General features: G+C 34.1%; 1 protein-coding gene across 6 annotated transcripts in view; it reads right to left on the bottom strand.

The window, feature by feature from the left end:
* Positions 1-929: 929 nt before the first annotated feature.
* LOC134848511 (uncharacterized) overlaps positions 930-26,749 on the bottom strand; it is a 37,482-nt gene continuing 11,662 nt past the window's right edge. Inside the window, exons 1-5 of one of the 6 annotated variants that reach the window (XM_063865994.1) lie at positions 25,726-26,009; positions 10,027-10,717; positions 8,779-8,905; positions 7,959-8,112; positions 930-1,669 (exon numbers count right to left, since the gene is read on the bottom strand). In XM_063865994.1, the coding sequence (XP_063722064.1) occupies positions 1,040-1,669; positions 7,959-8,112; positions 8,779-8,905; positions 10,027-10,147 (1,032 nt within the window). In that variant the 5' untranslated portion in view covers positions 10,148-10,717; positions 25,726-26,009 and the 3' untranslated portion in view covers positions 930-1,039. Of the gene's footprint in view, positions 1,670-7,958; positions 8,113-8,778; positions 8,906-10,026; positions 10,718-11,639; positions 12,839-20,173; positions 20,468-25,155; positions 25,249-25,725; positions 26,010-26,749 lie in introns of those variants that run through there. The other 5 variants (XM_063865999.1, XM_063865996.1, XM_063865998.1 and 2 more) reach the window with 5 other exon arrangements.

The raw sequence follows: 26,749 nt of genomic DNA, 5'->3' as shown, positions 1-26,749 counted from the left end.
ACTCGAAATTTATTATGTTAAGTTTTTATTCGGCAGAGGCAAAAATGCCTGAAAGTAACTGAAATCGAGTTTTTTTCGGCATCCTTTTTTTGGTCCAAATTCTAACGTATCATTTTTCTGCATTTTTTGTTGCTGGCTTAGTTTTCTGTTTATCTTTCTGTGATCGGCAAAGAAATTTCGAGTCTAGAACTTCATCTATTAAATCAAATAAGGGAACCATTTTTAAAAAAATTTTTAATACTGTGTGGAAGTCTAGTTCCGTAATTATTCGGTATTTATTTGGTAATAGTGGCCCAAGTAAACTGGGTAACTTGTTGAAACTTTGTCCAGGTTCTTGTTCAATTCAATAATTCAACAACAGCTTGAACTGCGAACTGCAAGTAGAATTAGGGCAAGTTCGAGTATGGGTTTGAGATCGTGTTTTGAGAAAATTTTCTGTGCTAAATGTTTTTACACAAATAAAAATGGTTTTTTTTTCGGCTTGCGCTCTTTCTCGTATTAGTGTATATTAGCGCCTTCAGAAAATTTTAAGGGTTGGTCCCCCCCCCCCCCCAACGACCTACAGTATCTACTAAAAAAATGTCACGTCTATAAATAAAACCAGTAAATTGACACTCTAGAGGGTTGTGTTTGAAATTCGAATTTTGCTGCTTTCTGATTGGTCCAAAATTCAACGAAGGGGGTAATTGTCAATTAGATCCAAAGCGGGTACCCGTTGGGCGTTGAAGAGGTCAAATCCCTGGGGGGGGGGGGGGGGCGTCCTCTCTAAGCCCGCTACTGATCAAAAAGATGCTCGGAACAACCTGTGGATAGCTTAATATAGTTTTCCTCCCTCAATAGAATTTGTGGTATCTATATTTTGCTAGCCAAATGAGACAAAACTGAACAACACAAACCTATAAATTTTAGGTATGAATTATTAACCAATATTTAACATTTAATCGGGGTTGAATCTACAATATACTGAACTGCTATTAGTTTTATAACATTGAAACTAATTTACAACAACTTGGGAGAGCTGTATAACATTGAATTCGACTCAACAGAAGGAAAACGAACTTTGCGGCGCTTCTGTTCTCGGGCTTTCGTTTCTAATCGTGCGCTCGCTGAGGCCTGGCGATTTGTCACTCGATTTTTCTCGTGGAATGACCTCACTTATTATGAGGTCATCGTTGTCGACGTCTATTACGCAACTAGAGAAATCAGTTGTCAAACTAATTTTCGGGTTCATACGTAGAGGTGGAATGGGTTCGGCCTTTGCTGATATAGATGTTATAGAATTGCCCTTGGTCATATCGGAACTGTGGACTACTACATCTCTATTTGAGCCGCCGTAACGCTGGTTTGCTGCGAACTCAGGGGAAATAATCGAATCGTTCGAGTTTTTTTTCCTGTACATTCTCTGTGGCTCGATTTGAAAGTCGGAATAGCTCATGTTTCTCTGAGGTTGGTAGGTCTTAAAATCACAGCTGTCACGTGATCGTTCGACGCGCCATGATGGTAAACTGATTTTCATTGCTGGCTTTATCTTTTTTCCAAACGTAGGGGTATGGTTATATAATATGCGATCATCTAGCGACGCGATCGAATTCTGTTTATCGGAAGTTATCAGGTTTTTTACGCTCATTGCTTTTGTCGCGGCATCGCCATCAAACCAGGTTTCGATATTCTGAAAAGTCAGCCTGAATTATTGTTCTAAGTCAATCTAATTTTATTTGCAAAGCCGGAACCTTCTTTCAAATAAAATTTAATTTCTGATTGTTTTTGATTTAATTAACTTTTGTGGTAGTAGACTTTCCCCGTAAATAACTTTGTTCACCAGATTCTACACGTTCCAATTTGCTTCAAAATTCGTTCATGCATTCAGCGCTTGTGGCGTAGCGGTAACACGCATGCTTAAGAAAGGAAAGGTTTGGGGTTTGATATTTTTTTGTGCAAGCTACAATTTTTCTGTTTTTTTTTTCGAACAAGCGGCCGTCTATTTATTTTGTCGGCTTAGTTCCCAAAGCAGGGACTATTTTTGAAAGTTCAACCTCCTTCTAAATATCTGAATACCAATTATAAGACCCCATTGGTAGAGGTAGTCGAGTAAAAAGATTTTTTTGCGGAAATTTTATTGCATTTTTGAAAAAAAATTCATCCAAATTTTACAGCTAAAATTTTTTTTGAATTGTTTTTAACGATTTTGCTTCGTCGGTTATATCGCATTCATTTATAATGATCGCGATTAGCAAGCGTTATCAAATTCGAATCACTGAATCATTTTTTGAAGTCTGCGCTTTCTTCAACCAACAGACATATTATGTCAACAAATAGCATGTCTCATGGTATTTTAATTATTACCATGTCTTCATTTTTAATTTTTGGTTACATTAGTTTTTTTGTTTTTATGTTGGTTTTATTTTAACCAACTCCGGTTCGCTATAGTTTCCGTTTTTTTTGGGCTTTAAGTTTTTAGTTAATGTCGAATGGGCTTAGTGGCCTCATATTGCGCCGTTTGATGAGCAATAAAGCTTCTCATGTGGGTTAATCTTTCGTGGAGATATTAAAAAAGAATAATGTATCTGATTTTTATTTGAAAACCAGTTTTTTTAAACTCTGCGGGTGTCTACTAAAAATGCTGTCCGCTTTGTTACCGCTTCGTAAATCATGTTGATGCAATTTTATCACTCAATTGATGTTTTCCTTAAATTTTTTTTCTCAAGAAAAATAGAGATAAAGATCGAAAGTTTTGATAAAAGCGGCTCTCGTCTCAATTTTTGCCGGCTAGTTAGTAATGCTATGTATAAATTTTTTTTGCAATTGGTCCCAAGCTCTGCTTCGCCTCTGTGTAGCAATTTCTTTTTTTTAAACAATTTTCCGCATGGAATGGAAGGAGTAATGGCCTAGCCTGGACTTTCTTTGAAGCAGCCTTAGTTAGCTCAAAGGTTGCTACCGACAATATCAAAGCCGATTCACTTGTGATTACGTTACGGAAACAAAATTTCAAAACATTCCCTCTGTGTGAGAATTGGTCTTTGTTATTGCTTAAAATAGTGTACGGACAGGACATACATTTTAGTCTTGATATATTTTTAACAATATTTTGCTCTTGAATAGATTGGGGTAATTAAAATCACCGCAGAAATAGTAGCATTTTTTCCACGAATTTAGACAATAAAGAAAGTTTACAAGGGTTCGAGATCGGTATTATATTTTCCTTATTAGATCTTATTACCGACGCTAAATCGCTTAGTTAGTAAAAAAAAGTAGGAAAATCGATACGATTTTCAATTTCCAGAACATTTGCAAAACTATAGTTGAGCCCGTTACGAAAAAATTGCATCATATAGTTGTTTTGTGACCTACATTGAAGCAAATTCTAAAAACATATTCGCAATTATGTGTACTATTGGCACCGCAGCTGTTTTTTGTGCCGACTTTCGTAACGAAAGTAACGGAATATTTGTGCTCGGGTTAATTTTTTTTCTTCAGACAAGTTTCGACTTTTTAACTAGCCTTTTTTGACGGAATTTTAAAATAACATTCAAAAGGTATGGTTGTCCTGAGCGTAAATTTGAAAAGATATTTCACCTGTAATCATTTTTAAAGTTATGGGGGTTTAAATATCGCGCGTTAATTGTCCCAAATTGGCCAAAAAGGCAATGTTTTTCGCGCTACTAACGCGTAAGCAGAGATTTGATCTCTCTTAGAAATCGTTCCACATTGGCTGAGGGATGCTTGTTTGCCATAATTGATTTGTTACTAGGAGCGAAATTAATCATGTACTTAATATGGCGTGTGGAGGGATAATTTTCACAAAAAATCTCAAATCTATACTATATTTAAATGCTAGTGACAGCTATCTTCCATGTTTAAGCTTAACAATTTTGCATGTTTAACGAAAGAATTTTTTCATGTTTAAGCCATATCATATATTGCAATGCTTAAGAAAATTTTTCAATTAGTTTTCCGCAAGGTCATTAATTTTTCAGTAATTTTTTTTCAAGGCCAAATTAAGTCTGTCTGTCTGTCTCAATACCTGCTTTGATTTGATTATGTCTGTCTACCCGTCTCCTAATTTTTTAACTTTGAATTTGGTTTCGACGATTTAGTTCAAAATAGTTCTGGGTGCTGTCAGAGTACTCTCAAGGATTGCGAATCTTTATCCAAATGAGACGTTTTAAATCCTTGTAGTTTTCGAGATATCACGTTTTTTTTGTGATTTTTTCAAACAATTTCTGAAAACTTTCTGAAAAATTTTTGGTTTCCAAATTTGAAATTCTTTACCCTGTTTTTGGGTGCTGTCATGGTACTCTCATCGGTTGCGAATCTTGCCTCCAAATATGACTGCTCAAATCCTTGTAGTTTTCGAGATATGACGTTGTTTGTGATTTTTCAAAAAATTTTCAGAAAACTTAATTATTTTTTTCTTCAAAATATTAAATTCCCAACCCTATAGTTAGGGGCTATCAGAGTACTCTCAGGTATAGCGAACTTTGCCTTCAATTTTAACCGCTCAAAGCGTTGTAGTTTTGGAGATATGACGTTTTTTTTGTGATTTTTTCAAAAAATTTGTTTTTGAAATTCCTTACCCGGTACTTGGGTGCTGTCAGGGTACTCTCACGAATTGCGAATCTTGCCTTCAAAATTGACCGCTCAAATCTTTGTAGTTTCTGAGATATGACGTTTTTTGTGATTTTTCAAAAAAAATTGCCGGAAAACTTATTGAAATTTTTTTTTCAAAATTTGAAATTCCCAATCCTGTAGTTGGGGGCTGTCAGAGTACTCTCACGGGTTGTGAACCTTGAATCCAAGTATGACTGCTCAATTTGAGATATGAAGTTTTTTGTGATTTTTCAAATTTTTTTTCAAAAAACTCAAATCACTTTTTTTAAGTTTGAAAATCCTGACCCTGTAATTGGGTGCTGTCAGGGTACTCTCAAGAGTTGCGATTCTTGCCTTCAAAATTGACTGCTCAAATCCTTGTAGTTTCTGAGATATGACGTTTTTTGTGACTTTTCAAAAAAATTGCCGGAAAACTTAACGAATTTTTTTTTCAAAATTTGAAATTCCCAATCCTGTAGTTGGGGGCTGTCAGAGTACTCTCATGGGTTGTGAACCTTGCATCCAATTATGACTGCTCAATTTCTTGTACTTTTTGAGATATGACGTTTTTTGTATTTTTTTTCAAAAATTTTTTCAAAAAATTCAAATTAATTTTTTTTTAAATTCGAAAATCCTTACCCTGTAGTTGGGTGCTGTCAGGGTACTCTCAAGAGTTGCGAATCTTGCCTCCAAATATGAGTGTTCATTTCCTTGTTGTTTTTGAGATATGACGTTTTTTGTGATTTTTTAAAAGAAATTTCAGAAAACCCAAACAATTTTTTTTCTTCTAAATTTGAAATTCCCAGCTCTGTAGTTGGGGGCTGTCAGAGTACTCTCACGGGTTGTGAACCTTGCATCCAATTATGACTGCTCAAATCTTTGTGGTTATCCAGATATGACGTTTTTGTTTTTGTCAAAGTTTTCAGAAAACGAAACTTTGATTTTTTAAAAATTGAAATTCCTAACCCTGTAGTTGAGTGCTGTTTGGGTACTCATAGGGGTTGCTAATCTTGCCTCCGAACATGACTGCTCAAATCCTTGTAGTTTTCGAGATATGAGGATTTTTTTCTTTGATTTTTCCAAAATCTTCAATTAACTTAGGCTTTGAAAAATTCTCAAAATTTAAATATTCCAACTCTGTAATTGGGTGCTGCTAGGGTACTCCCAGGAGTTGTTAATCTTGCCTCCAAATATGATTATTCAAAGATTTGTACTTTTCGAGATTTAGCTTTTTCGAGATGACGGAAAATAGGAACTTAAAAGTTTATACAATATCAAATTACCAGCGATGTAATTGGGTGCTTTCAGAGTGCAAAAGCCTGTAGATGTGGTTTCCAATGTATGCGGTTTTTCTTGAGTTGTTAAAAGTTCGAAGCAACGGAGGTGCGTTACACGCTAGTTTTTTTTCAAAAAAAATGTTCATTTTTTTATTACTTTTAATTTCTTCATGTTACTGCTCCATAGACCTTAAAGGCATTCGGAACATTCAGGGCTTCGCCCTGATACGAGCAGTCTTGTTTTCCTTGCTATTTATTGGTTATTTTTGCCACTGACGGATGGAAACATTTGGCAGTACGTGGACTTTTGTGGTTTCTATACGGTCTCCTGGGACGTTTGAAAACCGCATCATGTGTGAATTTTACATTAAACAGTTTCCCCTTAATTTTCAACATTTTTTCCGCAGTTTTGATTTTCTATTTGTAAGTCATGGTACATTTGTCTGCAGTAGAGTAGAAATCTCTTGTTTGGACCGATCCATTTCTAAATCGTTCATGCCTATAAATTTTAGATGGACTGAAATTTAAATATAAAAACGTCATAGCGTGGTAACTAAAGAAAATAGTATTTTTAACAAGGCAAGTCAATTATATGTGACAGATTCTATTATAAATTCTGGCAAGATCTAAAAATGCTGAAAAAGGAAAACTGGGTTGTTTTTTGTTTGATCTAGCTTTTCAAACAAACAGGTTTTATGTATTCCAAATTTCTGCAAGCATGCATGACTTAAGCTAACTTAATTCCCTGTAAATCACACTGTCTTAAGATGATATCTTCATTAGAATGCATGGCGTTAATGATCAGAATTTTGTATTTTGGTGCGTTTCAGTGATAGTCAATTGAACTTTCATGTATTTCAATTTGCTGATTTATAATATTTTACACAAGATAATTTTGCTATCTATACTAGAATTAGTTTTGGCAAATTTGTTGAGGAAATTTTTCAGTCGAGCTTTTTAAAAGCTTGTGACAATTTATTTTTCAATTTCTATAAATTTTTTTGCCAAAATCCCATCCATTTTTTTGATGCTTGCAGTTTTTATCAACATGAGAGAGAGCTTTTGAGATCTCTCCCTGAATATTGCTTGAATTTTCAAATCGCAATCAAGATATCAGCGTGAGCAACATTGTTATTTTTCCAAATGAGTTTATGTTGAGGGTGGGGTTATATGGCGGTCAAATCTCATGTAATGTGACATATTTACACAAGCCAAGCTTGTTTGATAATATGAACTCTCTTTTTTTTGGAACCTAAGTCGCAAATCTTGTTGCGACAAATTGTGTTCATTTTGAAAGTTTCATTTTGATCAATAACCATTTATTAAGTGCAGCCAATGCTAAGGATATTAACACAGTTTACCTTCAAGGTGTCATGGATCTGTAGCGTAGAGGTAGGAAAGGAGACGCGCAACAAAAAAAAAGAGGGTTCGAATCTGGGCAGGGTCGGATGTTTTTAATGAAATTTTTCGTATACTAGTTAAAACGGGTCCGCTTTATAAATTAAGGCAAGTTAGTTGGTAAAGTTCTTTTTTTTCAAAGTGACTGTTACTGCTGGTAGACACATAATTGGCGTGCGTCACTTGAGAAATTTTGTTGACTCAAAGTTTTACTCATTCAGTTTTTTCCCGTAGCGTTATCGGTCATATTTTTGCTTGTGTATGCGAAGTGCAACTTCGCCACTGTGCACGATATGCCGTGCAATACTTATGCCAAATTCTGCTGCAAAAACATGTTACGTATCATGAATATTTGCTCGTTAGCTTGAATTTAGTTTACGATATGTCGGATAATGTGGTACCGCGACAGCTCGTAAAAAAGACAGTCAAACCGTAAAAAATACCGGCAATTCGTAAAAAAGGCAACTCGTAAAAAAATACAACTCGTAAAAAAGACAACTCGTGGATAAGACAACTCGTGCATAAGACAACTCGTAAAAAGAAAATTCGTAAAAAAAGACATCTGGTAGAAAGAGACAATTCGCAAAATTTAAGGAATTGTATTGAAATATTTTGCTTGTATTGTGAGTGCGTATGTGTGTCCGTACTTTTTTATGGATGAGGGGGTTCTAAAATGAACAGAAGATAGGTAGGTACCCTAGGTTGAGTTAGACTTCGTTTAGCCTGTGCAGCAGCTGCTAGAGACTGTCGCCTGCTGGGGTTACTCGTAGTGTCAGTCGCAGCAGTCGTCGAAGGCAGACCTGTCTTGTAACTACTCTGACGCTGCCCAGTTGTCCGTAAGAAACGAGACCTGTATGTGAAAAATAAACAAACTTTGTTGACCTCTCTTTCTATCCTCCTTCTATATCATATAATGGCGCCTTGTTAAAAAATATACCCTTTTCAGGGCGGATTTAGGATTTTTTGAGAGGAGTGTTTCTGAAAATGGATTTTCAAAAAAAAAATTTGGTCGACTTTTTTTAGGTTAACAAATTCTTGGAAAAGAAGGCCAAGTGGCAGTTTTTGAAAGGTTTCGACCAAAATCTCCCGTTTTTTTGGCGTGCGCTTTCCTCCAAAATTATTATCTATTGGCGCCAAAGGCGCCCTTGGTAAAATTTTAGGGTCGGTCGGCGGACAAAGTGCCTTTCTGAAGAAATAATGCAACTGTTACGCATATAGGTAGTTGTGTCTAAGTTTTTTTTAACCAAAGTAGTCATCTTGGTCATTTCAAGAACGGTCAATTTAATTTGTAAACGTTTGAATATTCTTCAGGCTAAAAATAGTACCAATGCACTTTTACGAATTCGCCTCAGTCTTAACAAACGCTTCAGGCGTGCTGAGAGTTTTTGATTGTATTCCGTCAGTGCTTTTTTTCTAAGGCTGTAGTTACTGTGATTTTTTCTGAAGATACTCTATTTAAATCTTCTTGATGAGGATGATGATACGTTTTGATGTTGAATGTCTTTGTTGTTTTTACCTTCGAATGAACATTGCAATAGTGTAGAGCCATAGAAGCACTAGGATGAAGACGATGACACTGCTCTGAATTTGACTGCTGAGTTCTGGTTCATCAGCGAAGTCAGGTGGCATGTAGCCGCTATAGTCTAGAACAGAGGTCAAAGACCATCAGTAACCCCATCACAGAGGCACCCCATCATAGTTGAAGTATCTCGAATAGTATCTCAAAAGGTGTTAATTGTATCTGAAAAGTGTCAATCATTATTTGTTCTAGAAATTCAAAAGAGCTTAATGTGCATCTTTTTTCTCTCTGAAATTCGGAAGTTGAGATTTTTTGAAAAAACAAGTCAGCTTTTTCTATTTACGTTCGTTCATTGAATCATTTCCAACTGTCTGTTGGCTATGTTTATACGACTTAGGAATTTATAACCACTTTTTTGGAACTTATAACTTTTGGAACTGTTTCAGTTTATGTTATATCGGTTTAGCCAACTTATGTTGGGTAATTGCGTGGGCAAAAAATATCCGAACGCGTTTTATTATGACAACAGTTTTGTTTTCGGCTCAACAGTTTTCGACCTAAAGTTTGTCGCCTTTGATGCCGCTCTCTAAATGATTTTTTAAAGGTTGTTTATGATCTTCATCCGATGCAAACACAAAGTTCTTGTAGCTGTAGCTTTTTCATTTTTTCAACTCAATTTTTCAGAATTTTTCTGACTTCTTTGTGTGTTAATTTTTTGATGGAAAAAATATTGAATGGAAAAAAATTAACACACAAAGGCCTCGCCTCGCCTTTGTGTGTTAATTTTTTTCCATTCAATATTTTTTCCCATAGAATCGCGAAATCAGTTTTCCTTCGAAAAAAGTCAGATGAAAATATATTAACAATATATTATGCTGTGGCCCTTTCAATCGTAAAACGTTGCATTTTAACAAACAATTTCAAAACTTTTTGCAGTGTCGGGGCAAACCGGTCGAGACAAAACTTTGTTTTTAGGCAAATATAGAGCAAGTTTTTTCATATTAAGTTGCTACTTTAGGTTTTTCGCTTTGAAAAACTGGTTTTGAACCTTCAATTAGCGCTTCTTGAGCACCTAAAGTTCAGAAAATTGATAAGAAAAATTTGCGAACTAAATGAGAAAATTGAAAACTAAATGAGAAAATTATTTGCGAAGTGCAACTTGCGTATGCGAAGGGCAACTTTTCCTCTTATTGAAAATATTCTGACTTCGTAGAATTCCAATTTTAGTCATCAGTATCTGTTTACCTTCGTAGAAGTACTGCTGATGCGATGATGAAGAGTTCTGACCAAGCGAGCCGAAATCTCTCTTTCTTGCTGTTGTAGCCAGACCACAGTTGGTTCCAGTTGTAGCTCCGGGGTTATCCATCCTTCAACGTCCTAGCAGACCGAATAAAATAGTCTCAACAATATTCCAAAAAAGGGCAAATGAATTTGGTGGATTCAGTAAAAAAAATGAAGAATTGCAAATTTTTTTCCAGTAGATAATGCAGGTGAATCAATATACTTCAAGGACTAAAGTAAGATAACATTGAACACGACTATGAAGTTTTACACTATTTTTGAATTTGGGTGCAAAATTTATTGTGCCAAAGTAGCTATAATGGGTGGAGAACAACGAAGGACTTTAAGTGACGTGTTTTCGAGACTAGAGCTCTTTGTGATTTGTTGACACGAGAACAAAGAAATCGAGGCAATAGATTAGAGTGAATGCTTGTCATCAAACTGGGTTCAATGAATTTGAATTTGCAGAGCGGGTTGCGCTCATTTTTGTTGCTCCGTTTTTTAAAATAAAATAACGGCAAGTTTTCTCTGCGGATAGTTGTGGAATTGAATAGGGCGGAATAAATTAACTCAGGCTTGAATGACGGCTAAATAGAAGACTGTGATGACGCTGCAGTGAACACGTTTTCGATTTTTTCTTATTTTCCCTCATTTACTAAATTAAAAACGTTTTTCTAATTATTTTAGGGCTCTCAGAGACGTTAATTAGACTTTAAGGCTCTTAGAGACAAATTGGGATGGTAAGTTTTGTTGTTCATTGTTAATACATGTGCAAAATGGATACGATTTGGTTAGAGTTCGTTTGCGATGCATTGTTTTTGTCTGTTTGCGCAAAATATTTTGAGTTTTTATTGGATATTTCCAATCTATCGATATTTCCTGTTGTCTTTCCTTTGGCGTTTTTTAAATGTTGGTTTTTGTTTCATATGTTGCCATTTTTTTCAATCGTCGACCGTATTTTTGTTTATTGACATTCCGCTGACGCTAGTGTTTCTTTTGTCTGAAACAAACATCAAAAGATACAAATCAAAATTTGTATTCCTAGGCCGTATTTTCTGTCGTCTAACAATGTTTTTGTTGAATTTTCCCCCCTTTTATCTCTGTAAATTTGATTAAAATGGTAGAATTTTAGTTAAATTAGGCTGCGGATGTAAAAAGTACGTAGGCCATGGAACCTATAGATAAGCTGTTTCCTGAAGTGATTCCATGACCTTTTGAAAATTAACTTCATATCGCGTTGGTTTTCAAAAATATTGGTTTGAAAGTTGGAGTTATTTTCGTTCGCATATTATTTTTAAAGTATAATGCGAAATTTCTGATATATATTTATATATACCAGGAAATGAAAATTTGATAGAAACGCTCTATCTAGGAGAAAAATAACGGATCTAGATTGTTTCTGGCCGGAGAAACCTGTTCAAGAAAAAACTTGCTACCCAAATTAGAACAGTTTTTCCGTAGAAAATGGCATTTTCGCGTGTAAGTTACTTGCGAACTTTTAAACTTTAATTTAAGCTGACCTTTCGGATTTGGTTAATCTTTTAGACGAACAAATTTGACATTTTGTTTAACAGAACTTATCCCAAAATGTTGAAGTTGCAGGTCTGTTCTTGAATAATGGATTTACCCAAAAACCGACTGTGATCTTTTTTCAATTCCTAAGTGATCTCTGACGTTATATCATTTCAATGGGATCTTCAAGTGCTTTAATGGATCGCGAAATTGGCAGTTATTGTATCGGCTGTTGCTAAAGAGAAGTTTTAATAAGGTTCCATTCATATAAGTGGAGTTGACCTTTTCAGGTGCCGGGAAAAAAGAACTGCCTGCGAAGTAAGAACCCCTTTGAATGATTCCTTTTAGCCGTGTTTCCGGAGCCTACGACTAGACCACTAGGCTAATGTTATCTTTGTTCAATGATAAAAGTGTATCTAGTCGAGTAATTCTCTTGAATGATATGGTTAGAGAGAATATTATCTTCCCTGAAGAAAACAGGATCAATAATGGTACAAAACAGTCGCAAAGTGGGAAGATAAAAGTAGGTTTATGTTAGTTAAAAAGTAGCTATGCTGTTGATTATTCAGTTGTTTGCACTATTTATATACAATTACTTCCTCTAAAAAATGCGAAAAAGTACTTTGATATAAATTTTTATCTGACACAATTATATTAATGGAGGATGTTAGAATTTTTTTAATTCAGGTTTTTTATACTAGCCCCATACAGCGGTGTTTTCAAACTCGCACATAAAAATTCTTCATAGATAGAACAGATAAGTGAAATAACAATGAAACAAAACTTATGGAATTTTAGTCATTATTTACCCTTGCGATAAGCAAGGGTATTGCAATCGGTTACTAGACTTTTTCCCGTAAATAACTTTGTTCACAGGACTAATCTCTAATGGACTAATTCAAATTCTTAACTCTCGGCTCACTTATCCTGGAGGTAACGAATACGCCTGGGACGGCAAATGTCATGGGTTGAAATCTGATCAGGACCTGTTTTTTTCGAAAGAAGAAATATTCTGTTTCAAATAAAATTCTGTCGGCCAATTTTTTTTCTGCAAAAAAACTATTTCATCCTGTTTTTTATTGGCTTACTGACCTAATTTTGGGTCGTTTCATGGGAAACACAATTTTACGCTCCCCTCTGCACTTTTTAAATTGGTTATATTTTTACCACTCGCTTTTTTGAATTGTTTTTCGGCTTTTTATCTGAACGTTTTGATGAAGGATATGCAATTTCTTGAGTTTTGAGTTTTTCTAATAAAAACAATTTTTTTTCGGCGCGCTTGTGTCTGCTCAATTCACTGCTTCTGTTACTGCTTAAAAACTACATCAGGAATGAAAGCTGAAATGAATGCTTATGATCTCGTTAGATAAAGAATTTTGGAAAAAATAGTGCAAAATTGTTTTTTAAATGGCAACAAAATGAGTTCAAAGGGTAATAGAGGGTTACTGTTCAAATATAATAAAATATTTTGAGCACTCTAAAAGAAGATAAAAATAATAAACGTGAGAGGAAATGCAAGATTTTTCCCATTTCTTAAAATGATTGCTCAATTTTTTCATTCTAGATTGGTCTGAAAAGCACAAATGCTCAGAATCATTTTTAGCAATCAAATGTTTTATGAATTTTTCATAATTGCTCAAATTATAGCTGACAGGGCATCAGAAAGAGAGAGAGAGAGAGAGAGAGAGAGAGAGAGAGAGAGGGAGGAGAGAGAGAGAGAGAGAGAGAGAGAGAGAAAGAAATATTTCGAAGTGTCAACCAACCAAATTGATTTTCTGAGCGCTCCAAGAACAATAGAAAGACCCTATTTTGACAAATCTTTCTGCGCCGCAGGCAAGTTCTTGAGAAATAGGTAAAAAGCAGTTTTTTGGCATTTTTGGAAAGTTTTGACCAAAAAGTTGAGTATATATTAGCACCTTCAAAAAAAACTTTAGGGTTGTTTGGCCAAACTTGGATGTCATTACACTTGCGAGAGCAACTGTCTTGTAATCGGGAACTAGACTTTTTTCCCGTGAACAACTTTTCTTACACATCATAATGGCATCAAAGAGAGAGAGAGAGAGAGAGAGAGAGAGAGAGAGAACTGATTTCAATTCAAGTAATAGTTAAGTTATATCCTAATAGTTAAGTTATGCCAGTTAAGTGGCCGCTTGGTAATTATTAAAAGCTTATTTCAATTTGGTGGTCGTGTTTTCGACTGTTTTGTGAATTTGTTTTAATTTTTTCCTATTTTTCTTAGATTCTGTTGTTTCCGTCTCATTCAATTCACTAGCTTACAATGCAGCGTTTTCAATGCATCGCAAAAGGTGTGAAACTCCGCTTCGCCTCTGTGTGAAATAATAGCAAAGGGGGACTCTTAGGTTGGCGAGGGGATCGAATCCTTGAGTGAGGAAGGGAAAGCCCCCCCCCCCTTGATACTGGTAACAAAAACCATTCAAAGTTAAATTATTTTGGTTACGGAAATTTGTTTGGAGAAATACTTCAGTTAGAAAATGCAACAATCAAATCGATCTTGGACATTCCCGCTGTTTTCAACCCAGGATTCTTATCGGAAAATGCAACAATCAAATCGATCTTGGACATTCCAGCTATTTTCAACCCAGGATATTGTTGACTACTTCAAACATTGGTTTGCAGAATTATTCTCAAAATTCATTCTTATGATATAATTAAATTGAGTTTTAGGGGAACCGTTTTTTAGTCATAGCCGAGTGTTCAGGGTTTCGCTCTTATAAGAGCAGTCTGGTTGCTGCTTTTTTCGAAGGAAAAATTGTTTTGTGACAGCTATGGAAATTCTGTAAACGTTTTTTAATGATGAATTGACAGTTTTCGAATGATTCTATTAAAACAATTTAAAAGTTCGATCATCGATTTTGATTTGGAGAAGTGCCAAACATTTTAGAACATTTGTAGCTTAAAATTTTGGTAAGCGTTTCCAATTGGTTTATTAAAGATAATCCTATTTCCGGTAACTTCCCAAATGGCATAATTCCCAAATAGCATAAATTTTTTTGTAAATTTTCATTGTAATTCAAACAGTTTCAATCAATTTCGAATTCTAACATTTTGTCAGGAGCGAAAACATGTGAACTTGATTTGGAATTAATTGTTTCCAAATGAATGTTAAGTGACAGTTGACCACAAGCTGATCAATAACCGCAAGCCTGTGCTTTTCAAAATGTCAATCAGCATTTGAATGGACAACTTGACCAATTTTCGCACGTTGTTCACGAAAAGTTTCTTTCGATTTTTTAATGCAACTATTGCCATTTGGGAAGTTTTTCATTTTTATGCCATTGCAGACTAAATCCTATTTCCCATTCAAGTCACATGATCCATTTAACTTAAACAATAAATCCAAAAAAAATGTGAATAAAAAAACGTTACTTTTTTCAGAACTTTTATGGATTTGAAATCAATTGTTGCAGATTTTAAAGACAATAAAGACCGGTTAGATGCAGCGACTGTCGAGAAATACTTCGCCTTTTGTCAAAATTTTCTCGTCAAAAAAGACCAGTTGGAAAATGATCAGATTTTGTGCCTGAAATGTTTATGTAATCTGATAGCATGCTATTCATCTAGCCTTCAATTATCCGAAATGTTGTCTGACGAACTATTGGCATGGCTGTTTGATGGAGTATCAAAAATTAATTCTGAAGATCATTATATTGTTCAGCGTAATTTGGAGCTAAAGCTCATTGGAAATATATTATCATCACCTAATTTGGGTAAAGTCAAAGTCCTTCATTTATGCGATATTTTGAAGACTCAATTTTTGAACGAAAATTTCGGAGAGATTACTAAACAATTTGCGCGTGAGTTGTTAGATACGACATTTATGATAGTCAACTCAGTTTTGAAAAGTCGTTATTTTATAGACTGGGTTGCAAATTCAGAAGAAAGATTTGGAACAGTTTTAAATTCAATACTCAAAGTAACTTTGGACACTAAAAGGGCAATGGGAAACAATTTCGACATTATTTTACAGTTTTCAATTGTAGAAACATTAATTCTATCGCCGAAGCTATTTCTCAATTTCGAACCGGAAATGAAGTTGTTTGTCTCCGAAATTATTCTAGAAGGTTCTGAATCTGCTGAAAATTACAAAGATTCAAAGGCTTTGTTCGTTTTTATTCAGCTTTTTGAACCTTTGTTTGAAAAATTGAATATAGGAAATTTGATATTTTCCGATACGGAATCGATTCTTTTGGGAAACGTCGTAAAAATCTTTGGAGAGATGAGTGTTGAAAAATCAAACGAAATAAACGAGTGTTTGCCCCAGTTATGTGATTGTGTTTTAACTATGCTTAAAAGTTGCCGCCAGGATAAGCGAAGCGAAGATTCTAATTCTTTAATAGAAAACTATGATGGCATTGTCAGCGATTTGACCAGACTTTTAGCCAACTTGGTGTACAAAAATCAACGAAAGCAAGATGAGTGTTACGATTACTTACCCATGTTGCTCGGAAACTGTAGAATTGATGAAAATAACTCGTTTTTAATGGAGTGGAATGTTTTACTCATTCGAAATATGCTGGAAAAAAATTGCCGGAATCAGAAGTTTGTTGCGGATTTGCAAGCAAAACAGGTTCTTCCAAATTCGTTTGTGGAAAATTTGGGATTAAGCGAAGCGCTTGAAAGAAGAGTATTTAACAAGTAAACACGTCTCTATATTTAAAATATTTATTTTCTGCGCAGGTTATGGTAAAAATTTGTTGAATTGTCGGAAATTAAATATAAGATGTTAATCCTATTTACCTATTTGCCTTTGAATTCAGACAAAAGCAATCGTGTGTAGGCCGCTGGAGTTACAATTTTCTTACCTTTTTCAAACAAGTGAGACAATGAAATTCATTTTGATTTCTTCCAAATGTCCAGATAAATATATACGCCGGTTTATAAACTGTCCTTAAGATCGATAACTTCACCATGATTTTCTGGCTAATTTATTACCCGCTGTCTTAAGGTCGCAAATTAATGTAAATATAACTATTTTACAAGGCCGCCATAAGCGGTTTGAATTTTCAAGGTCACAAAATAACTAGATTTTGTTTAAATACTATGGTCTATACTTTCTGAATTTTCTGCATTTCGTTCTCGTTTTGTTGCGTTGGTGTAATTTTGGATTCTTTTCTTACATTTTGGTGTAATATTTTAAGCGACTAACTGACTCTAATTGCAACGGATAGATTTCAAAAGTAAGTTGTTTCAGACTTATCCTCATAAATCTTGTAGGCGGACGCTTATATCTGAAGTTGATTTTCGACTTAATCTAAGTTATGTGCGGTTGAGTACACTCTTCGAGCGGTCGATCTCATGCGAACTCAAAATATCCGAAGAAACGCGCAAATTGCTGAACACTAAAACATATTTTATTGAAAATAATTACTTATAAGCCCTACTAGCAATAATTCTCTTTCCAGAAACCACAGAGACTTTTGTTTCATTTGATTTTTTCTAACCGATAGCTAACGAGCACTGGACATGGAGGTAATCCAATCAGCGACCTTAGTTCTAGGGCAGCCTGGGAATTCTCTACAACTTGTACTTCCCATTTGTTCTTGCGTTGAGCTACGGGTCCGTGCGAAACCAACTGCATTACAAAAAGCAGGAAAAATTAATGTTTGATATAAACAAATTAATTGTTGAGTTGATTGTTTAACAGTAGCTTTTGTTCATGTCGTGCTCAAGAAAGTAGCTGAGAAAATTTTTTTAAAAAAAAAACGTGTTTTTTTTACGTTTAAAACGTGTTTTATTGTAACCCAACCTCCTCTCACATAAGCATCAATTTCCCTACTTTGTCAGCAATATTTCACTTCAAGGCTCAACTTTTAAATTTCAGTTCCTTGATATTGGCTGACTGGGAGGGGGAGCAGAGTAACGAACAAAAATTTGAAAAAAAAATAGCTGTATCAAATTTTTCTTCTAAAAATACCCTAAAGAGCATTCAGAACATTCTCAGTTACAATACGAACAATTTTTGTTCTCGGAGTGGCTATATTTGCGAATTTTTGTGCTTATACTGAATTTTTGTGCTCGGAATGGCTTTTTCTGCAGATTTTTGAACCAGCCATCTTAAACAAGCGATACGATGTGGAAGGTATAAATACCTTGAGCTCAAGTTGTAAAAAAAACTATATTTAACCTGTAATCAGTTATCGGGGCTTGACCATTGGCTAATTAGGACCATTTACGCGCGATATATAACGTGCTGTTAACGCGTAAATGTCCGGATCAGGAATCGTTACGAACTGAATTGAGGCAACCTATTTGGTGTTAATGATATGTAACTGGATGATACATATATCGTTTTGTGTTTTGCATAGCGTGATGGGTGTGGGGGAAAAACTGAAAAAGTTTACCATTTTACCTTAGACGCTTAAAATATCGCTTAGTATTTTGCACCGCAGAAGGGGGAAGATCAAAAACGATTTCATTGATTTTAAAGGGCAGTCGAAATGTGCAGGATTTTTCCCTGATAGGGGCCTATTTTTTGCGTGTTAACTTTTTCTCATATTAAGGTATATTGATATTAATAGTCCACGCAAAAGTCTGCTAAGTATTCATGCAGTTTTTAAAATAAGCTGGATCCAATTTAAAAAGAATCAATTTAAACGTTTTCCGGTATTGAAAGCATAGCGTGATGGGTGTGGTGGGAAAAACTGAAAAAAAAATACAATTTTACCTTAGACGCTTAAAATATCGCTTAGTATTTTTTCACAGCGGAACGGGGAAGATCAAAAACGATTTCATTGATTTTAAAGGGCAGTCGAAATATTCAGGGTTTTTCCCTGATAGGGGCCAATTTTTTGCGTGTTAACTTTTTCTCATATTAAGTTATATTGATATTAATAGTCCACGCAAAAGTCTGCCAATTATTCATGCAGTTTTTAAAATAAGCTGTATCCAATTTAAAAAGAATCAATTTAAACGTTTTCCGGAATTGAAGGCTCTAAATTATTGTTCTGAAAGTGGCGAAGGAGTTCGTCTTTTGGTTGGTATTAGTTTTTTTCTATCTTTTAAAAAAAAAATCCATGCAAATTGAGATACCATGCATGTTTATCGGAATAGGTTAAGTGATATATCTTAAAAAAACCTTTCAGTCGTGAGTCGAATAATTTAAAAAGTTAAAACAACTTCCCTGTGATTAGAAAAACCGATTTGAAAACATTTTGCTTTTCTTAAGTCTAAGTTACAGCGAGTATAGCGTGCGAGAAAGGTTGCTCAAATTCAACGTTATTTTACTGGTTGATAGTTTTCATTCTGGAATATTTTCACCTAATTCAGTCAGCCTTCATAAAAAGTTAACAATAAATTGAGCAAAAAAAGCTTGAAAAATGTAATTTTTTCTCGTGTTTTTCCGTTTTTCAAAAATGTATTGTTTTGAATTTTTTTAGATAAGTGTGGTAAGAAAATTGATAATATGTTACAATAGGTGGTAATTTTGAGTATAGTGCTTGAATTAAGTTTCAGAACTATTGTGCATAATATAGTCATTTCAATGTCAATCAATTGTTCTACTATTTAGATAGTTTTTGTAATTACATTACTCTGCCAAATGAAATGTCATTCTAAGACTCAATTTTTACACTTCTTTTGCCGAAAAACTTGGCTTTTGAAATAAATTATAAATAATGTGAGAAGTCTAACAAAAAACGATCCAGCTATTGAAATTGAACCTACCACCTATTGTAATATATCACCGGAAAATTCTGTGCTACTTGCACAGCAACCGGCTATTTTTGTTTGATCTGGTATCATCCTGAGTAGTTTTTTTTAATGTGTTGTTCCTTTTTCAGAGACAATAATATGGTAAGTTTGATGTTGATGCTTCAATCTGATTCTGAGCGAAAACTTTTCAGATAAGATGTCGAGCGGTGAGCGGCCCCCTCCAAAACCCGATGGAATTAACTCTATCAAGACAACAAATTTCTTCCGAGTTTTCAACTTCGAGCTGTACGTAAAGCCGGTGAGTTTGATTTTCAGCTTGAGAATAAATCGTCAAAGGATGAAGTTATAACTTATTATTAAAATAATCATTATTACAAACTCAAGCCAGACTGATGCATTATTATTGGCAATTTATACACACAAAAAGCATTACATGGGCACGCATAGCGCTAAGTATAGCATAGCGCTTAAATATACTTATAAGAGTTATCTTGGTCGCGGTCAAAAGTTCGTTTTTTTCCTAGAACAAATTTGTGATGTGGGGTGGAGGAATGGCAGCTACTTGTGTTTTTGGATACCTCGTCTACTGGAACATGCAAGTGAGATCCACAGCTGATTACAAAATACAGTATCAATCGGATGGGACTTACCGACAGGTGCCTAGAAAATCGCGATGGGAATGAAATGACGAAAAAACCGGATGTTTATGAAATTTGTTCATATGGTACCGGAAGTAAAGTTGATCACAATTGAACAGCAAGACTTCGATTCGAGTTGAATTAATGAAAAAAGTGAAAACACTTGACTCACACTTCGTCGGATTTGACTGAGCGGATTTAAAACAAAATTTGATTCGAATATTTTTTGATGTAGAGTTTTATTTTCATAATTTTTTGTCTCCTGATTTCAGCAAAAGCACTTAAGTTACCAATAGAGTTTGAAGATAACAGGAAACAATCGTGGTGCCAGCCAAATAAGAAGCGCAGATACGTGTTCTTAGCAAGAAATTTATCCGGAATTTGGTCTTTTAATGCCCTAGTATGTTTTGAGGGAACTATCTGCACTATAAATTCCTTTAATTTCTTTTATAATCTTATTTAATATCCGTTCTTTGGTCGTCATAGCAGTTTCTCCTTCTGATTTTAAAGCATTCTCGATTTCGGGCAAAAATGATGAATATGAATAATGACCCGACCTAAATCAAGAAGTAAATGTCGTTAAGAGCTGGAAAGTTGTCTTAATTGCTTTTCCCGTAGAAATAACTGAAAGTAATTTTGACTATCTCTTGGCGAAGAATTGTGATTCATAAATTTTTTGGTCAGACCACGTCACAAAGTAACAGAAAAGAACTATGTCGCCAACAAAATTTTTTTCGCCCGATTTTTAAAGCGTCAAAGAAAGCTTTTAGGGGGTCAATTGTAGTATTTTATTAAAGTCTTTTCAGCTGTAGTTCGGATTCCAAAAAAAATCGGAAAAATATTTGAAGTCGAAAAAATTGATCGACTTTTTCCCGAGAGTCGGACCAAATTTCGCAAAAAGTGATGAAGCCAAACTCAAATTTGATGACAGCCAATTTTATTCTATTTTTAACGAATTTTTTTTGACCAAAATTGCCTTTCATTCTTGCAGTTTTTTAAACCTTTTTCAATTGTCTATACTAATAAAACATCAGAGAGTTTCCTAAGCTCCAAAATGAGGGGAAAACTCTCAAAAAACCGATTTTTTTGTTCTAGATTTCTTTTTGTTTTATAAGAAAAGGGAACTGGTTATCCTGTTTTTTGCTAGCTATTTAAGCGCGTCGAGTCGCGACAGCAAATAATTTGTCGCTTAAAATCACTGACCTTCATGATCTTGTTTGTCAATGGTTGTGACGGAATGGAATCTTAAGTTGCGACGAAAAATCTTGGTTTTTGAATGACGCGATACGAATTTGCTTCAACAAAAATATAAATTCAAATAATCAATCAAATTGTGTATTGTATTGGATCTGAAAAGTTGCACGATTATTTGAAATCATTTCAAAGCTTCTTTGTTTTTTGTTGTGCCTGTGTATGTTAGCTTCTCTAATTATAGACCTAAAATGACAGAAATGTTTTTCAAGTACCGCGTCAGTGTGCAGTTTTGCATTTGAAAAAGGTTTGTGAAAAACGAAATATCAATATATTTTTTCAACTGATGTTTTTTCAAATGGTTTCTCTAGCTTGCAAAATATAAAATGTTCATATCTATTATATATTAAAATGCGGGCTTCATTATCTGGTCACCTTTCAGTTTTTTCAACGTATTTTTTCCATGGTTAACAAATGATATGTTTCAAGTTTAGGCTATATCGTGTAATGCAATGGTTAGGTGCTGTATGATTACTCTCAGGAGTTGCAACATGCGACTGCTCAGTTGTTTGTAGTTTCAGAGATGTGACGTTTTTGAATTCACTTTAAATTTTTCAAAGAATTAAGATATATATTAAAAAAACAAATTTGCGAAATTTGAAATTACCAATCCTGTAATTGGGTGCTGTCAGTGTACACGCAAAGGAAAGGGATGCAGATCTGATTTCTAGTATATGTCGTGTTTTAATAGTATTTAAAAGATCGAAGCATCGGAATATCGTTACACGCTAGTTATATTTTATATTGGTATGCGATCTGTTCTCTTTTTCCAGCCTATGCTACTGAATGAGCTCAATAGTTTCGTTAAATTTTTTATGCAGTTTCTAGTCAGCTAATTGAGACCATCTCTGAAAGTTTGACTGACCCCTAACTCTACGAAAAAAAATCTCAGAAGTAGAACTTTGTTTCAAGGCAAAAAAATAAACTGAACACAATTATTCCATCTTTTTTGTCCAAAATTTAGTTTGGTATATAAGTGAAAGATATTGATGCTCTAAACTCAAAATAAAAACATTTTTATCTTCGATTTTTTTTTGCAGAAGTAAAGTGGTTTAAAAATTAAGAATTTGTCGTAATCGTAGAAATATTGCGCTGGAGCTTACCAGTTTTCTTTTAACCCGGAGTGTAAGCAAATTTTTATCAGCTTTCTAGATAAAGTTCAAATTAAATTGATGCAAGCTTGATGATCCAAGTATTCAAACCAGACTCGAAGTTTATCACTGTATTTGGGACTGCGCATATGAGGAAATTCGGAAACAACTAAAAGTAAGGATACCAGATTGTTGTGCAAGAGCACAGATTGTTCCGATCACTGTTATTTAAAAAAACTTCGAAAATTATATATTTTTTCATTTTTAGGCCGGTTCTTAGGCACGGCAGTGTGGTTGAAGAAGCTGTAAGAACATAAGCATTGGATTTACATCAGTTGTTTTTCAAAAAAAGATAACAAAATACAAAAGTTCGTCAATAAATGGTTCAAACAAATTTTCTAGGAAAATTTCAACAATTTTAAGCATTAGTTCGCTGAATTTTCAGTTTAAGTCTCAGAAAAACGTTACATGGATTAACAGTGTTTCTAATAACTTTATTTTTTGCTTCGGTTAAACTAATTTTGTATAGCTTCAATAGCCATTTTTATATAATAAACCTTCCTCACTCGCTGTACTTGCTCGAAGTTAGTCTTAACAGCCTGACGTGCTCGAAATTTTCGAAGCTGTTTTTCTTGACGCGAAAAACTTTTGATATTGTTTAGTGTCGATGGAGTCAGATTGAAAGAGATATAATAATATATAATTTAGCACTAAAACCATTGTCATGATTATGTATGGTACATGGTTCTGATGTGGTACACAGGTACATCATAATTAGAATTTTTAAAGTATTTCTGTACGCCTTCATGTTTCTTCCATGTCACATAGAGTCACGTATGTTACCAAAACCAGTTTTTTAAAGTTTATAAAGATTGTTTTTGTTCCTAAAATGAATATTCACTCTTGCTGTCTTTTTGAAATAGAAGCTCGCTCATAAAAAACTTGGGCTTAAAATGACAAAAATTAAGTCAATTTTAATGCACTCGTTCTCTAGAAGCTTAGACCGAAGTCAATAAACCTCAATTTTAATAAATAATAAGAGCATAAAAGTTAGGAGGAAAAAAATCTAAACAACAATAGTGAGGCGCAGTTTGTTATTTATTATACTTGTTTCAGTTTCTTCTATACTATCAAGTGAATTATGGTACAAAGAGGGAAGTTCATAGTTTCAAGTTAAAAACTCGGTGGTATGAGGACTGTTTCAATTTCAAACAATGGTTAATCATTTTCAAGCACAGTTAGTGTGGTTGCCTTTAGCTTTTTACATTTTAAATTAATACTTACAAAATTTGCTTTGTCAAATTTGAAACTCCCTGTTGCCGTTTGTCTTTGGTTTCTATTAGTGTCAGCGGCACAATTGTTTCGGGAAGCCAACTCGAAAACTTGAATGTCCAATTACTGAGCATCACTTCCCACAAAAGTCTTTTATTAAAATTTCAATGGGTTTTTCTTGGCGTTTGTTCGCTTGTGTTTAGGAAGCGCAGCTTCAACTCCGTGCTTATTCTTAATAATTCAGAAAATTATGGGGTTTATCAGCCACTTTGCGTGGCTTTGATATAAAAAAATCTGCTACCGAGTTCCTTTTTGTAGCTATACTCGTCCAAGTGATGAAACTGATAAAAATTAATGAGACAAAGTCTCATTTTTAGTTTAGACAGGTGGTCTTTTTGATACTATTCGAGCGAAATACGTATTAAAAAAATTATATACTCATGATACATCTTTTTTGCAAAACATTTTTTGGGAACATTTTGAAAGTTTTGACCATTTTAGCTGGGTTAAAACCCGAATTTTTCACGATACTTAAATTAACTCAAAAATGACCGTAAAGGGTTGAGTGAGGTATCGTTTTCAAGCCCCATCATGGTCAACTGTTTAATCTTTTTTTTTGCAATGTAGTTTTAAAGTATAGTTTTCTGCTGCTTACACATCAACTGAACAATTTTGCGTTTACGTGAATTTGAAGAAAAGTTTTATTGATAAAAATGACATTTTTGTGAACACTTCTGAATTATGCTTCAAGTGAAAACTTTTCAATTAGAAGTTGAAACTTAAAAAAACTACATGATTGACATGCATGCGATAGAGGCAAGTTAATCTGAATTTTCTGAGAACGAGATTGTTTGATTATGTGATTTGATTTAAGTTTCGAAAGAATTCGTTATTCGATAGCAACCTTCTCTGATTCTGTTTTTGTTTGACATTTCATTGTGTCTGTTTTTCTTACTTTCCAAAGCATGTGTCATTTTTTTCGGCTCCTTTGAAAAAAAATTAAAAAGATAGAAAAAGTAAACTTTCAATTTAGGTTTAGACACCATCTAGATCTTTTCTTGATTATTAAAACTTTTATGTAGATAGCGATGATTTTTTTTGTCGGTTTTTCAGGAAAAGTCTTTAATAATTTACTTTTATGCGGTCTGATTTTTTTTCTTTTTAATTTCAGTTATTTTCTTTTGTTAAAAGGAAGGCAAACTCCTTTATCGAGCAGCGAAGGTGTAAAGGTCACAAAAACGTGATCGACTTCTAATTTCATTATCAGATTTCCCAACGAAAAAAAAAATCTTATGGATCCAGTTTTCTTCAATTGAGCGAAGTTTATCAAAAAAGTGTCGATCTTAAATTGTTTAGAAATTCCAAGAGCTTCAAGGCCATAATTTTGTTTCTGGGGAAATTCGATTTTTTCTGAGATTGTTCAGAAAAATATGTCAGTGCTTTTTTTATGTTTATTTTGCATTCATTAAGTCCTTTCAACTCTCTGTCGGCTATGTTCTTTCATTTAGATGTTTTGCCTCTAAGTCTTCAGTTAGTTCAAGTTTTAATTTTTTCCTTCGAAATTATTTGGAGTTTATGGTCATCAATAGAAAAACTCTTTAAAAATCAAAAAAAACACTGCGAAGCTGTTGATAGCAATTCGGTCAAATTATGCATACCTGCATGTGCATCATAAAACGACGAACAAAAAGCGGTGTGTAAATGGTAATCATAAATGGCCAAAAAGTTGAAATAGTTAGGTTATCACAGACTCATAAAAAATCAGCAGGGTAAAATCATCAGCAAATTGCGGAAATGCAGCGGTAACAACTTATATCTTTTAACATAACTACCTATTGATTGTTTTTCAGCCAGGGGGTCATTTGTTGACAATAGGATTCTCATGTAGCCTCGCAAAGGCTATAGACCTGTCACATCTAATTCACAGGTTGTGCTGTAAATAATTTTAGGGAGGGGCGTAGGTTCGCCCTATTGAAACTCAATGCTTCTGCAATTTACAATTTTTGTAGTAAATTTAGGGTTCATTTTTGATAGAATGATATTTGTTAACAGACGAATGCTAAAAAATAATAATTGGTAGACGAATGCTAAAAAGTGATGATTTTGTAGACGAATGCTAAAAAAAAGTGATGATTTGGTAGACAAAAAGAGTTTGAAATTTTTTGAATGCTTTGATTTTGATTAACAACCAAAATTGAATTAAACGCAAAGAGAATGGATTAAATTACAGTTTTCATCTTGATTGAAATGTCTTTTTTTTCTACCATTCCATTATGCGGTTGAACAAGCTCTGTGAACTTTTCTTCAGCGCTATTTCGCTAGAGAAGATAATTCTATAATTTGCCCTATTTTGGAGCAGAAGCGTGTCATGCATCAATTTACCATGGAGTGTTCATTCAGTTTTCTGTTCAGGTGTTTTAAATAATTCAATGGGTGAAATTTTCTTGCTGATGAAGACTGATGTATCATTTTTGCTGAAATTTTTTGTCACGCCAGTTAAAATTTTCAGTAATTGTATAAAAAATAGGTTTTGCTTTATAATGACCAATTTGTTGTAACCTAATTTTTTGCAACTCTTGCTTAGTGGTCCAAATGGCAAACAATAAAAAAAACTGTGAGTAGCGTGGGGTAAATATTTCATTTCCCCTGCTGGTCACAATAGCCATTTGTTGCATTCTAATTTAAACCCTCTATTTCGCTCGAGGATTTTATCCACTAAGTGACCAAACCGTGGACAATGTGAAGAATTTAATTAATTTAAATGGGATTGGAGCTATTGTCGAATTGGAAGTCAACTGATTATTTTCAATCAAAATTTAAGAACCTGATAAAAATCATGATTCAGAAACGAGTTGGATTTAGAAAGGTAGGGTCTGATTGATAAAAGAACGATGACTCGAAAAATTTTGGCGAACTGAAAAAACTCAATGAAAGATTGTTTTTAAATTTTGCTTGACGGTGAACAGAACCTGATTATTATAATTGGGTGCCGGACATCAAGTCGACCAGACCAGACTTCAAGCCGAAATGAAAATTTAGGGACTTCAAAACGAAAGTTTCTCATAACTTTACAAAATTTGATTCATTTATTACTCACTTTCTTGGAATCGCTGTACTATTTGATTTATTTTTCCAAAATTCTGCGCTTTTTCAGAAATCTAAGATATTGCTATTGGTTTTCGTAGTTTATTATGAATTTAAAAATCCGGCTGATGCAACATACGGATATCAATATTGAACATGTATTTTCAC

The sequence above is a fragment of the Symsagittifera roscoffensis genome, chromosome 6, assembly GCF_963678635.1.
Source record: "Symsagittifera roscoffensis chromosome 6, txSymRosc1.1, whole genome shotgun sequence".
Classification (NCBI taxonomy): Eukaryota; Metazoa; Xenacoelomorpha; order Acoela; family Convolutidae; genus Symsagittifera; species Symsagittifera roscoffensis.
This window is presented reverse-complemented; position numbering and strand designations above follow the sequence as displayed.